The 15,846-nt window shown below is 38.5% G+C and overlaps 1 protein-coding gene across 1 annotated transcript in view; it reads right to left on the reverse strand.

The window, feature by feature from the left end:
- Window positions 1-15,846, reverse strand: part of SLC12A2 (solute carrier family 12 member 2) — a 55,410-nt gene that overhangs the window by 8,522 nt on the left and 31,042 nt on the right. Inside the window, exons 11-21 of the mRNA XM_063129465.1 lie at window positions 15,175-15,282; window positions 14,540-14,663; window positions 12,125-12,226; window positions 11,454-11,609; window positions 9,983-10,082; window positions 8,260-8,371; window positions 6,669-6,809; window positions 4,998-5,104; window positions 4,488-4,567; window positions 1,986-2,111; window positions 899-946 (exon numbers count right to left, since the gene is read on the reverse strand). Of these exons, the coding sequence (XP_062985535.1) occupies window positions 899-946; window positions 1,986-2,111; window positions 4,488-4,567; window positions 4,998-5,104; window positions 6,669-6,809; window positions 8,260-8,371; window positions 9,983-10,082; window positions 11,454-11,609; window positions 12,125-12,226; window positions 14,540-14,663; window positions 15,175-15,282 (1,204 nt within the window). The remainder of the gene's footprint in view (window positions 1-898; window positions 947-1,985; window positions 2,112-4,487; window positions 4,568-4,997; window positions 5,105-6,668; window positions 6,810-8,259; window positions 8,372-9,982; window positions 10,083-11,453; window positions 11,610-12,124; window positions 12,227-14,539; window positions 14,664-15,174; window positions 15,283-15,846) is intronic.

The following is a 15,846-nucleotide window of genomic DNA, read 5'->3' on the forward strand; positions in this document are numbered from 1 at the left end:
GCACAGGCTCACATAGCAGCCATCCACCACCACGTTGCAAATTGCCTTTGAAACTCCTTTGATATGTGGGACAGCAGGCTATTTGGGGGTGGGGGAACAGGAGTGAAGAGTAGATTAAAAAAAACTCATGGGCTAGCAGAGTTCATGCTACAATTCTTCAGATAGTGGTCCATATCTCTGAAATACTCAAGATAGCATTTTCATTAAATTTTTGTCACTGTGAGGGACATCTTTGTGCTACTATCCTTGTTGAGTATTCAACAGTAGGCATGTCTAGACCCAGGGGGAGGATCTCGCGGTATGGTGATTGCAAGATCCTCCCCCTCAGTCTACACGCAGCATGTGACGTCCCAGGAGGAAGAGGACATCGTGGCTGCCATTTTAGATTTTTTGTTGTTGAAGATGAGCGCTTGAACACACCAGCAAAAAGTAAGGTGTTTTTTTTAAAAAAAACACACACACACACACACACCTCGCGCTACCCCACCCAACCCCTGCTGAGGAGCCAGGACGAAACGGGGACAGCAGACTGCAGGAAAAGTCAGGATAAAAGTGGTGGCCGTTATCCTGGGGAAACGGAGGGATCATCCCTCCCTGCCCCCGGGATCCCGTGTGCACATGGATGATCCCGGGGCAATCCCAGGATATCACCCCATCTAGCCATGCCCAGTGTCATCATTTAGGAAGACTTAACGTTAAATTTTTTTCCACAAACCACTAAGCTATGATGCCCAAGAAAATAAGTTTCCATTAGTCCAGTTTATCATTTTCTAGTAGTGTTAAATAATAGTGCTTTTAGCTGGCTTTGCGATACATGAAATAAAGTGTAAACAATTATGAACTGTTGTTTACAATATGAAAAAAATGGATTAAAACCAAAAGATGGAAAATGGCCTGCCTTTTTTCAAAAGTGGTTGTGTTGGAGTCTTGCCATCTTCTTCCTCTTCTAGACAAGGTTAAAAGTGAAAAAAAATTAAAAGATTATTTGCAATATTAATGAAAATGTGAACTCTTTACTTTTAAGGAATAACATAAAGCAGTATTAAGAAAAAAATGAATGAATTTGATCAATTTATGAACTTATGTTTATGAATGTAAGTGATTAGTATGTTAACACAGCACTTTATTTATATGCACATACAGTTCCACCACTGTATTGAAATCAGTCTTTTTAGTAGCCTGTGTCAATTGTCCACCATATTTCCCATCCTGCATGAAAATCTCCTTTTCACTTCCAACTGGATTTGGCATAGAAGAGTTCATTACAATCCACAATTCTATATTATCGGCCTAGCAAACAGTACATATTTTTTTGTAATTGTAAGCTTTTTATTGCATTGTAATGTTTCCTTTTAATCAATTTTAATTGGTTCTGTAAGCTGCCTTGAGTGCTGTTTTTTGATAGAAAGGCAGGGGCACAAAATAAATAAATAAACGACCAATATCAGTCCCACAGCTCTGCACAAAGACTAGGTATACCACTAGATAAGTGCGTGAAACGGGGTGGGTCTACAACCACAAAAGCAGAGTCTAACACATTACACTTCCTCTGCATTTTGAGCAGATATTTTATACACATGATTATGACTATTTACCAATAAGTTTAATCCCTTCCAACCAACCAACAAAACTGTCTATATGATAGTCACTATCAGCTTAATATAATCACTTAAGTTGCAGAACTTCAGTTCCCCAAAGGTACTGGTTTGAACGTTCCTTGCAATCAATGACCTTTAAAGCATGCTTTGCACGAGAGATGTCTTTTGTTGCGTGCCAATATTCTTCCTTTCAGCTCCCATACCAACATGAGTTGAACCGTAACATGCTGCACTTGAAGCTTGCACAAGCTGAAAAATAACTTGCAACATGGCACGGGAAGTGAAAGACTCTGAAGTACCTATGTGTTATAAATCTGAATTTGACTTTAGGTCTGTAGAATGACTCTTGCACTATTACAGGCAAAATTCTATTAAATAAACCTTTACCTTTATGAATAGGAGCTTTTTCGCTTACGGGCTTAGACATTACTGCCTCAGGCTTCTTGCTGTAGTCCACATTTACTATAATGTCTTTGGTTACTGGAGATTTCTCTTGGGATGACCATGCCTCTTCTGTGAATATGAAAAATATATTATCGAGCACTTTTGAAAAATCAATTTGCATGCTGGACGGCAATCAACTCATTACTATAAATAGACAAAGCTAAGATCAAGTCCATTTGAGGAAGGTGGTATAGTTCTGTATAACCATGAACAGCATGCATCTCAAAATTGCCAGTATTGTACTGCCCTTGGTGCCCACCATGCAACCTGCACCTCCTGATTTATAAATAACTGCTAAAGATTTTTTTTTTTAAAAAAAGGAATATTAATTGGGATGCCAGCTTTCTGCACAACATCGTGCCAGCCTCCAGCACAGCACCGTCTTTATTTTTAATAATGCCTCTGGGCCACATTTCTTTGTTTTAGTGCATGCTCAGCAAGAAGAAATGTATAAGTTGGGGGTGAAAGAGAGCGTCCTGGGGGACCAAAGGGATAGTGGGGAGCGATGACAATGCTGTGTGTGTGTGTGTGTGTGTGTTTAGCTGGTTTATTTGTTTTGGTGGTGTGTGTGCTTTTGCTGTGTGTGTATATGTGTGCGGTGAGGGTGGGAATTTTGATTGTGGTGTGTTTGTATGTGTGTACCTGCATGCGGCGTGTTTCTCTGGGCATCACCTGTTTGCCTTCGGTGAAATAGGTATTGTTGTTCTCTGTGGGGGCAAATATGTGATTTGGTATTTGTGCCTCCAATTCTACATCTAGCTTCGGTGAATGGGAAGACTACACCTTCATTGTAGTCATTTTGTGGACTGCCACACCATGCCCTCAAAATTCACACTGCTAAATTTTCTGACCCAGATTAACACATATGCTGGACAAAGTGAGGAACAGCATGAGCGGCTTAAGTTTATTCCACATCCAATATATACATGTATACCAAGGGCTGGTTCACACCTCCTAGAATTCCCCTGAATAATTGTTTCAGGAGTGCATAAGCTTAAGACCACTGTGTTTCACTATTAGGGAGCACTACCACAGACTGGCACTGCCACCTCCACCCTGGTGCTCTTAACATGGCTGCCATGATGAACATAATACCACCAGCTTCAGAAAGAGCCAGCACCAAAATTGCAAAAGCCCATTTTGGTTGTGCTAGCATTGTGGAAATCCTGGCACCTGGATTTTGGGACTCTCAGAAACTTAAGATACGTTATAGACAAAATTGATTGGTGTTACCACAGTTCTTCAAGCTGCAAAATAAAACATATAAACTAAGACTATGATGCACTCTTCAATTATTCTAGATCAACAGGCCAAGCAAGAAATGTAAGACTTGGTTCATATTTTTCTTGCAGTATTATATTTGTAAACTGTCCAGAGAGCTTCAGCTGTGGGGTGGTATATGAATGTAATAAATCAATATAATGTCCTTCATAGTTATGTGACTTCCCAAAGAGAATTTACAAAAATACTAAGCAGATATTAGTAGAGTTTCAAGAACAAGCACGATGCTTTGTTTACTACAATCTTCTAAAACATTTGTAAAATCATTGAAAAAAACTTTGCCATATAGATTTTCACCAGTTGCAATGTGTGTGGATACAGCATTTGTATCCCAAGTTTTCAAAAGATGTAATCCAAATTGCATGGGCCAGTTTCAACAGAACTCAATGTTTCATAGTCTTCCAGTTCTAGATGCAGATTTATTTATTTATTTATTTATAACAATGATTTATTATTCTCCTGGGCCATGCCCTCACAAAGCAATGTTCACAAAATGAAAGAAACCCTCCTTTGGACAAAATATGTAAGCATAAGGGGGTGGCAGTCGCTGCTAAATAGACACATGAGAAAAATTGTTTTAGATCACACATACTAACAATAGGGTTCTAAGGCCTCCTTGAATGCCTGGCCTGAAGGGGCCAAACAACTGTTAACTGGAAAAAGCCACCACAGAGAAGATCCTGTTTTGTGTGCTCTGCCAACCTAATTGATTTTGCCTGAAAGCACAAGATTATGGGCAGGGTCATACAGTTAAAGGCTTTAAGGTAATCCAGTCCCAATTCATTTAAGGCCTTAAACATTAATACCAGCACGTTGGATTAGACCCAGAAATGTACTGGTAGCCAAGCAAACACTTTAAGTACATGGAGGGATTAATATCTGAACAACAGCTTTCTGACTTCAAGCTTAAACTGTGAAGTATTAATGATGTGTGCAATTTTTCCATGAATACACTAAATACACTTACAGATACATTTTGAGGACAGTTCACTTTCATCCCCACATTAGTTTAAGATCATATAAATCACAAATATCTCTTTCCTGCAAAGCATTTTTTCTTTTTAGTTTGTAGATATGCAAAGAGAAAAACTTGCTTTATAAGCATGCACTCAACTACTTGTTTTAGTAGCTCTAATTTTACCAAATTCGTATTATAAGGGTTACCTTGTCCCTGAAGATGAGAAATATCCAGACCTTCCCTCAGACGGATAACAACCACTCCATATTGAATATCAAAGGCATCACTGTAACAGAATAAATAAGTTTGTGGAAAACCTATAAACAGTCAAAAGTTGAGTGGTTAAGTTAATTGCACAGTACATACAAGTATCGTGGTCAAAAGATATCCCAGAGGTTCATTCCAGCTAACAAAATAAGCAGAGACGGTTCCTAAAAACTTACTAACAAAGGTGCTTAAACTAGATGGCAATGAATGCTCCCAGGTGAACATTTTTGGAGCAGGTGTAGAGCTTTTAGGGACACACCCACCTTGAATCCCATCCCTATCTTTATAAGAACAAGCCGCCCTCAAACTCTCCCATTAATACAGAGCACATTGTCTCTGTTATGACTTCATCATGTATTATTTACTATATGCATATAGAACAAGAACATATACTAAACTACCAGAGCTGCATTTTCACAATTAGTGTATATGCTTATCCATCTACTCACTGCAGTAGGTTGACGTAGGTATCAACATCATTCATATCAGCTGACTGCCAATCTTTCTTAAATCCAAGAACAAGTGTATTTGGTTTCAATCGCCCCAAGCCTGAAGCCTAACAACAAAATAATACTTAAAACCTTGGGAACTTAAAGAAGAACTTAAATGCTTACAATATTGTTTGCAAAAACAAAAACTGGAATTTTTCTACCATGGATTTGTTGGGGATTGTTTGACAACTCTGGTTCTAATCTAAACACAGCCTTTCTCATCAGAGAGATAAATAACTCAAACTGGGGAAAAGTTATGATAAGTTTAATTTCTCCAGCTGATAGCCCCCTTCTTCCAGAGAGGGGAACAGCACAAAACATTGGCTGCATGAACACTCCACATCCTCACTCTCACTAACTATTCCTTTCTGGCAGTACCCACCCCATCAGTACCGGGGTCACCATAATGTTTTGCTATCGCCAGAGTACTCTCTTCTCTGTGGAGAGGGTATCCGCTTGCCTTTGCCATCAGGTAGATAACTGCTGATGCCTGGAGAGCCTTTGTTGCTTCGCAAGTGGGGGAGGGAGGCTTGCATTGGGGCATTAAGATTTTTATATTTTACAACTGGGGATGGGAAAGTATTGTAAAGCCTCTGATACGATAACGCCCTTGGCAGCATCTGTGTCATCTTGTTGGGGACTGGGAGCATCAAGAGTGAGAGCATTTCCCACATCTTATCAGTATGACCTAAGTACAGAAGGCACAAGCAGAATAAAAGGCGTCGGAAAATTTTGGAAATGCTTCTTGTACTCTTAATGGAAATCTGCATTCTCGTGCAGGCTTCCCAGGCATCTCTTAAAACCTTTCCCTAGATCAGGGTTGGGCAACTTGTGAACCTCCAGATGTTTTGGCCTACAACTTCCTTATCCCTCACCATTGCCTATGCTGGCTGGAACAGATGGAAGTTGTAAGCTGAAATATCTAAATTAAGTTGCCCACCTCTCTTCTAGACGTTTCTAATGAAATGGAGGCAGGAGGGCTGCACCATAGATGCAGAGGAGGCTGTTGGGATGCTCTCTTGTTGGGAGACTTATCCTTCCATTGTGTCTGATCCTGACGTCAAACCTCTCCCTCCTGCTACAGGAGACAGTACTGGTCCTGCATCTTGCCAGACTAGCTGGCTCAGTGGTTGTTGTTTTTTAACCCTATCAGCCTGGCTGGCTCAATGATATGACATTTTTGGCCCTTACTGTAAGGTGGCTATTCTGAGATGCATTTTCTCAGATCCTTACTACAACACGGTAAGTGGAAAGATGAAGGACCACTACCCCACAAATTGTGATGGTCGGAAACCTTTAGAATTGTCTCCAATAAAAAAGGTGGGAAATTAACTGTGAAGACTGGGCTGCAAGAGCCCAGATTACTTGTAGGGATACTTGGTGGGGCCTCTACTTTTTGCTTCATGCAACGTAAGAGTTAAGCCTTGCTTGCTAGCATCATAGAAGCACAGGACCTAATCCATTCCTGACAGCCCCTGCTTACTGGATAAGAATGTTGCTTTACAACATTAACTACAATAGGCAACAATTTTAAAACACATTGAAAATATGTACTTAGAAATGGAATGTGTGGGATCTAACTGAAAAGGCATCTCTCAAAGATCACTACCACAATACAAGACCATGTACCTGCATTAAGTACTGTGTACCATCTCTCAAGTCTTCTGCGTGTACTGGAGCATAAAAGGCTTTCATTTTGTTTTTAATAAGCCACCGTTGGTACCTGGACAAGTCAGCTGACAATTCTTTCATGGCCTGTCTGCGGGGACCCTAAAAGAGAGGGGGGAATATAATTACAATTATACATGCATACAGCTATCAGAAGTGAAGATTCCTCATTGAGGAACATATATTGGCTCTTTAAAAACATGCACTTATTCAAAAGCTAACAGTATTACTTAGACCACAGACTAGTTTCTAAAGAATATAGACTATAAACTATTACTCTCTTCTGGCCACGAAACCAGATTTTATTTATCAAGAAGGTCTCTCAAAACAACTGGCATACTTCAAAACTCTCTCCTAATTCAATTTTTAAACATGTGGCAAAACTTATACTGAAATTTTCTGAACCTCCACACTATAGAAAATATTCAGATTCAGTACTTTAAGCCTTTGGTACTTGTAGGGTATTACCAATTTAGTACTGTTGTCAATTCCCATCACACACAGAGCAAAATGCAAACCTTGCAACCTAATTCTTCTGTGTTTCAAGCAATTTCTTGCGCAGTAACATTTTTATGAAACTGTTCCCATTCCCCAATGCCTGAAACATCTAAACCATTCCTTCCAATACACCATCTCATCGGCACCTTTGTACTATGCCTGTTACTGCATCATACATTCTACACAGGACAAACACAAATCTATATGCGAAAGAATAAATGAACACAAAACTAACATGAGAATGTTCACTATTCAAAAACCAGTAGGAGAACATTTCAATGTCCCAGGACACTCTGTTGCTGACTTTGGGCTTATCTACACCAAGCAGGATATTCCACTATGAAAGTGGTATATAAAAGGCAGGAGCCACACTACTGCTTTATAGAGGTACTGAAGTGCACTGACAACTCATTGACACATACCATATACCGCTTTCATACCGGTATATCCTGCTTGGTGTGGCTCCTGCCTTTCATATACCGCTTCCATAGTATAATATCCTGCTTGGTGTAGATGAGCCCTTCAAGTTAGCTATCTCAAATAAAGGAATTTCAAAGAGAGAATCCAGTATGAAGCTGCTGAATTAAAACTTACCAAGAAGTTCAATTCTACCACCTATGTCTTTACTTGAATAAAAAATTATGGGTTTATCACATTATAGGTCTTAAAGTATCAAATGCCTGAATATTTTATATTTTATCATCACTACTTTGTGAATCATTACTCTATTGGTACATACATCTAAGGTTAAATGCAAGTATTGCTGCTTTCATTTCTTGCATTTCAATTCTGCTCTGACTTCACCAACAATTTTCTAGTTCTCCCTACTACACCCCTGCCAATTAAGGATGACATTCTAAGTATATGATAAAATAGAGCACTATTCCATAAAACTTTATACCATAAAAATGTGTTAGTTTTTATGGTGCCACAAGACTTTTTGTTGTTTTTGCATCAAATTAAGTGGTTTGCAGAGAAAAGGGGCATTAAGAAAAGTTATATGAAGTAGTCAAGTAATTTTATAGAAGGCATTTGAAATTATTCACAAACCTACCATATGTATATGGCCACAGATCATCAATCCTACATTTTTGGTGAAGGCGTGAACAAGATGAAGCAAAGCTGGACGTGAGTTAGGAGCACCACTCATGACAAGGCATTGTGGCCTAGTTTTAAATTCAAAGGAAAAGTTAATATTTCATTTCTATACTGCCCAATAGCCAAAGTGCTCTGGGCGGTTCACAAAAATTATCCTCCCTCCACCCCACCCCCCGGCAATACAATGTAATAGAAACATGATATAAAACCTTTAACATACAAAATTTTAAAAACAATTTAAAACAGGTTGTACTGGGACTCCATAAAAACAAGTGATATTAAAAGACCCACACCGCAATGCTTTTTGATTTGGTATAGTAGCTTTCAAAATTGTTTTTAGTTGTGTATTTTAAATATATCTGTTTCATTGTTGTAGTTGAAATTGATTCTAACAGTGTATTTAAATGTTATTTTTTAATATTAGTATGTGAACTGCTTTGAGATTTTTAATATTAAGAGGTATATGAATATTATTAGTAAATAAGTATGCGATTCTGAGCCATATAGGATTTGTAGTTTAAAACCAGCACCTTGAATTTGTCTCAGAAATGTACAGCCAGTTGCAAGCGGGCCAGAATTGGTGTTATATGCTCAGACCTTCAGTTCCCTGCTATCAATATGGCTGCCACATTTTGCATAAGCTACAACTTTTGAACAGTCCTCAAGGGCAGCTCCACGCAGAGTGCACTACAGTAATCTAACCTGGAAATTATTTATTTATTTAAAACATTTTTTTGGCCATCTTTCAGAGCAGAATCCCTCCCCAAGTGACTTACAGCAATAAAATACATAAAATTATCAGAGCATAGACTAGTGAAGCCAGGTTATTCCTGTCCACAGAGATGTAGCTAGTCCACCAGCTGAAGGTGCTCTGTACCAAAGGCATTCTGAGCCTTAAATGACAATGGTGCCTCCAGGCAAACTGCCAAGCTAGAAATCTGCTTTTTCAGGGGGAGTGCAACCCCGTCCAGAACAGGGTGAACACCCTCCACCCGGTGAGAAGAACTACCCACTAACAGCATCTGTCTTATTTGGATTAAACTTCAGTTTATTAGCCCTCATCCAGTCCATTGTTGCAGCCAGGAGCTTATCTAGCGCGTCCACGGCCTCCCCTAACGAAGATGAAAAGGAGAAGCAGAGCTGCATGTCATCAGAAGACTGATGATAATGCACTCCCAAACTCCGGATAACTCCACTCAGTGGTTTCATGTAGATATTAAATAGCATGAGGGACAAAACTGACTCACTGAAGAATCCATGGGGCCAAGCACCACCTTCTGGAGCTGGCCATTTAAGTAGGAGTGAAACCACTGCACTGCCGTACCCACTCCTAACTCAAACAGTCACTCTAGAAGGATACAATGGTCAATCATTTTGAAATACACATACTACATACATACATACCATACCATATATGAATAAATATGCTGTCAGAAGATCAAGGAGTGTCAACAGGGTCACACACTGTCACTCTGTATGAATCTCTCCAAATCTCATTCCCAATACCCAATATAGAGCTGTAAATTGGCCCTCACTTTTACAATATTTGATTTCAAGAGTTTCCGTAGTTTATATTAGACTGCTATTTCTGTATTTCAAGTTCAACTATATTGGCCAACATACATTTGGCCAATATATTTGCTAAAATACCTAAATATTGGCATTATATTTCAAGTTACCTGAAATTTTTCACATGATCTTCCACACCAGTAAGGCGGACAGCATGCTGCAATGCATTTAGATAAGTCAAAGCTTGAGTTGATGATCCCCAATTTACATCTGTAAAAAAGATTGATTTTATATTAAGACAGAACCAGTCTCACTTAGAGAAATGTAAACTAGTCTTATTTTCAAAGTAATAATACTCCTGACATAGCACATGAACTACATTACGAATTGATTTGAGGAGCAGAACTCTAGATATCTAAATTAAGACTAGTTATCTCAGCACTGTAGTACTTAAAGGATTTTTTTCTTAAACTGGGAGATAAAGCTCCCTAAGAAGTTTCACTAGTAATTTACTGACAATATGCTTGCAGTGTCAAATACAGTATTTTATGAAGGTCTGGCAAACTTCAATACATTAATTTCAGATGAGCCTAGTTAAAACCCAAGAAGGTTAGCAGAAGATATAGATTCCTCTTAAGACTTAGACATGGTTTTTCACATAACGACAACCCACTGGTTGTTTAAACCATGGGTTGTCAGGGCCATGCATGGGTGAGCGAGCATGCAGCCTCCCACCTACTTGCCGCTTTGCATCGCGTTTAGAAAAGAAACAGGAACAGATGTTCCTGGATTGTTTTCTAACCAGATGCAAAACAGAAGTGGTGATCGAACAGGAAGCAATGAACTCGCTCCTGTGCGCCCCCAACAAACCATGGGCTAATTAACTCATGACACACTATGTGCAAACCAGTTCTTCGAGTACCTTGAATTTTTCCATAGCTAAAATAAGTGGGGAGGGGAGAAAGAATTCTTACAAATCTTAATATAAAAGCCTGGAGATCAAGGAAAATTTCAATAGCTCACTGGCAGCAACCCATTTTCTATACTCTGTTACCACTTTCAATCATGACTGTCTCTCTTGCTTCAGGAAATGGACCTCATTAATAACTTAAGGTGTAGAACTATTCAGAGTTCATAACCCAACAAAAAACCATGGGTTCACTTCCTCAGTTGTTCATGGTTAACTCATAGTTAACCCATAGTGTAGGGTTTGCAACCCATGATTCAATGACAACCCAAGATTCAACAATAACCCATACTAAGGGTTATTGTTACATGTGAAAGTGGATGAACTGGGCCACAATTAGAATATTTCTCCTAATACTATTTCTTTTCTTGGTGGTCACAATGTTGTTTTTCAACGAAGGCATGGTTCTTTCCCACCTCTGTCAAACAAGTACATAGTGTTTTCTACAGAAAATAGCCATCAAGCTCCAACTCCTTACATATTGCTTTCTCCAGTATCTTTCTAACAGGTCCTAAAGTTAACTAGTTAACTACATACAGGTTCCTGATATGAAATAGCACTGAAGAGGGAAAAGTAATGTATATGAAACAGACTAAAGACATGGTTTAAAAACAGCATTTAAATCAAATCAGAAATCCCATTATTGGCCTAGTGTCTGCTAAACATGCACCCACCTGGCTTCTTGTAAGTTACATAAATGTAGAGTCCTAGAACGATGACGTATGTGAGGAGTGCGGCCCACCAGTTAATGACAAACATCACTATACAGCAAAGAATTGCTCCAACTAGAGACACCCACATGTTGTAGTACTTAAAAGCAGGACGCCAGCCTATTCAAAAAGCAAAAAGACATTAAATGTATGAACAGAACGCTTCCTCTTCAGTGTGTATCTGCAACCCCCACAACATTTTAATAGTGTATGCATCAGCTTTTCCCAACCCAGTGTCCTGTAGATGTTTTAGACTACAATTCCTAGCATTTCTGATGACTGGCCATGCTGGCTGGGACTGATGGGGCTTGACATCCCAAACATCTGGAGGGTGCCAGATTGGGGAAGGATGGTAAACACACATAGGTTACCAGTATTTTGGCTAGATATATTATATTCACATCCCTAAATACCAAGAAAATAAACAGAGGCATCAGAAAATGTAATGTAACATAGTGAAGTTCTTCTTTTTTTTTCAAGTTTCAAGTTACTCTGATGAGGATTGCTATCTACAACCTTGTTAGGTTGTTTGGAATATACATTTCCAGTTCAATAGGTTATGCTATTGTTTAAGTTTAAATTGAAGAAAAAATTAAAAAGACATCTTGGTAAGAGCAACAATGTAGAATTCATACCTGGAGATTTTGCAAGTGAAGCGTGGAACACGGAGAAGTTAATTAAGGCATAGGAAGCCAAGAAGAAGTTGGAGATAATTGGAGCAATTACATTCAATTCAGCTACAAATATAGAAACACACAATTATATTGTTACAATAAATAAATATGGCAAAACAGAATTGCTTACATGTAATGGTTTTTCTTTGAATGCGTATTCTTTGCAGCAGTGTTTCAGAGGGGACATCTAAACCCTGATCCTGCACAGACATAGATGGGATCTTCCAAGAAAGCCCTGCAAGGTTAGAAGCACTACCCTCCCATTATGTGCAAAAGTGCAGGAAGTGAGGGGGCAGAAACTGTGCATTCCCACTAAGTTCCATTTTCTGGTCAACCTAGAGTGTGTAAATGGATATCTCCAAATCTGGACAGGATGGCGGGTGGGATGAGTGACTGCACAGAATGCCCCCATAGTACAGGTAAGCAACTCTTTTGTTCATTATTTCCTGGGGAAGGTAAGAAAGTCAGCACGTCAGGAGAAACCAAACTGGTCCATCATAAGGAACCAAGCACATTTAAAGTGCTAAAGCAATGTCTCCTTGGAATCATGCTGTGAGCAGGCAGGACAAGATTCTTAGGTAAGTTAAGTGCTTCTTGGAACCTTTGGGAAACTGGAGGCTCTAGACCTTGGAGTCCTTTTGGGTGTAATAATATATAATAATAATAATAATAATAATAATAATAATAATAATAATAATATAATTATTTATTTGTTACCCACCTCGCCCTCCGGACCGAGTGACTTTTCACCCACCCGACAACCCCTACTGCAAGCCATGGGTTGTAAGGTGGGTGAAAAGTCATTTTGCCCATGCTATCCCCCGGGTTCAGGTGACACAAGGTGGGTAATTAAGGTAATCCCGGTTGGCAAGCATGGGGGTTGGGGGAACAACCAACAGAGAGTTGTTTTCCCCACTGATCGTATGAACATAGTGTAGAGAAGAAGGAAATTGTGTATGCAAAACAGTTTTTAAAGAACTGGCGCTCTTAGGCCTCATCTACACCAAGCAGGATATTGCACTATGCAAGCGGTATATAAAAGGCAGGACCCACACTACTGCGTTATAGTGGTATTGAAGTGCAGTGACAACTGTTGGGGCCCACTGACACATACTATATACCACTTTCATACTGCTATATCATGCTTGGTGTGGCTCCTGCCTTTTATATATCACTTTCATAGTGCAATATCCTGCTTGGTGTAGATGAGGCCTTACTCTCCTTTACAGATATGGACAATAATTCATATAGTTCAACTTACAGTTTAATACATCCTTCTTTAGTTGGGAACAATTTACAGTAATTTATATGTGTGTGCAAACAAGAGAGATGTGTACTCTTTACTGATAAATACTTATGTCTGGATACCTAGAGAGTAGTGGGCATGTGACAATAAGAGTCTATTATGGAGTCAAAGTGAAGAACTGTGAATTTAGATTAGAACTACTGCCAATTATTATGATTTGGAAATTACATGGTTTCTAAATACAGACCCATGAGTCTGCCCAGTCAAGGTGAATATGTTGAACCTGGGTATGAGTCAGGGTCACCTGTAAATGATTCTGCAGCAATTTATTTATTTTGTAAATAAAACATCTGAACTCTGGATTAAGTAATGGGAATTTCTCATGGAAGTTACTCTGTACTTATAAATCATGTAGACTTAATTAAGACATCACGCAAAGTCGCTGTTTGTACTTATAAACATTCAGAAAGTAAAGAATATTTTAGATCTGTTTCCTTCCATCTTCTCAGTACTCTTTGTAAGTTCAAGAGTTCACTCCCATCTCAATGGTACATCAACCACTGGAGGCAGAGCAATGGCCATAAATCTGGTTTCAGATATCATGTCAAATCACAGTTAAGCTTCCATTACTGTGAACTCATGTGATGTCTGAATTGAGCCCAAGTACAATTGGCCCCAAATTCAAAGAAACCCATATATCCTTCTTGTGCTATTGAGTCAACCACGTCAAACCACCCTACAGATGCAGATGTACTGTACATATTGAGGAGGGTTTGTAAAGCACCCTCATCCCTCAAGAACCAATCCAAAGGGCTGGAACACACCCATTTATGTTGTGTATTAAACTTGCAGTTACAGGGTTACTGTAAATGCATTCTTTTCTGTTCTAATGAAGTTGTACTATCCAGAATCTCATTTTGTTTGAACTGTATAGTAAAAGACTTCCTGCTATATAACGTAAGTTGTTATACCAATGGTTTTGATTATGTTCCCTCTCCAAGAAACTGAGTCTGTGCTGATTAATTATATGGAATTAGGAAACATGGATCATAGCAGATGCTTTGGAAGATGTTTACAAAAAACAGGGCAAAAATGCTTTCTGTAGAAAAACAGCATATACATTAACTAACCAATTAATATAAATCCAAGAGCAATCAAGAAGGTCAGAAGATACCCCCTCAAAGGTTCATTATTCTTCCCATAGCCTTTAGCAAACATCAGGAAACCAGGATAAATATTGTCTTTACATAAAGCCTAGGGGAAATAAAAAAGATAAAACCATTGTTTACATAGATACATATTAAGATTTGACATCTTGATTATAATTCTCAGCACACATAGGCCATTTGATCAACATAATTAACATCAAACCTTTAATGAGTGCACAGATCACTAATTCAATGTGGTTTGAAGTACCATGGGGAAAGTATGGACAGTAATCAATAAAGTATTGTTGGAATCACTTACGTTTACCTTATCTAAATAAAAATTATTTTGTTATAGAAATTATGAATTCCTACACATATTATTGAAGTCCAGGTATACTGACAACTGGCAAACTATGTATTTAATACACTAGATGTCTGGAAGCATAGTTTTAATTCACAAATAACTATCTACTAGTAAAGAGACTTATTAGAGCACTTTTTCTTATCCCAGTTCAAACCAGAAATATCTTGAGAAACAGTGTATAACCCTCAAGTGCTTTGATTTAGAAAAGCCTTTTCAAAATAGGATTTAGGTCTGGTCAGGTCTGGTTTCTTACCTGGAAGATTTTAGGTGCGCTGACAAGAGATGCTAATGCTGAAGAAAGGGTGGCAGAAAATATGCCAGCTGATATCAGAGGTCCAAATCCTGATACCATACTCATTACCTGGAAGTAGAACATAACTTTAATAAAGGCAGACCTAACATTGAAACAACTTTGGTGCAAAATCATGTTAAAATTCAATCCTATATACAAATTTCTATGAGAACTATTAGAACATTGAGAGAAAGCAGTATATTTACTTTATAAAGAATTTGTGCCTGAATTTTCTTGTTTTCCTGTTCGCTCCCCATCCCTTTTGTCCTTCTATATTGTCTTGATTAGATTAACCCTCTGCAGGCAGAGATTGTGGTTTTTTAAAAAATAAATCTTTGTACAGTGCATTTTAGGTGCTTTATAAATAATAACACATAGATAATGGGCTTGACAGTTCTATGCTTGGTTAAGTCTTCTCAAAAATACTGAGTGAAGCATAATATGCTAAATACCAGCATTGAAGAAGACATCTCCTGTGCCAGTAAAACCATTATAAGGTTTTCAGTCATGAAACCTTCCAAAAAAGAAAAGTGGCAATGTGATAAATGACAACAGAAGCTATGCAACTTCATTCAATTTAATGAAGTTATTGCAAGGGCCACAGAAAAGACAGTCATGCACAAAGTACTATAA

The sequence above is a fragment of the Elgaria multicarinata genome, chromosome 6, assembly GCF_023053635.1.
Source record: "Elgaria multicarinata webbii isolate HBS135686 ecotype San Diego chromosome 6, rElgMul1.1.pri, whole genome shotgun sequence".
In the NCBI taxonomy this organism is placed as follows: domain Eukaryota; kingdom Metazoa; phylum Chordata; class Lepidosauria; order Squamata; family Anguidae; genus Elgaria; species Elgaria multicarinata.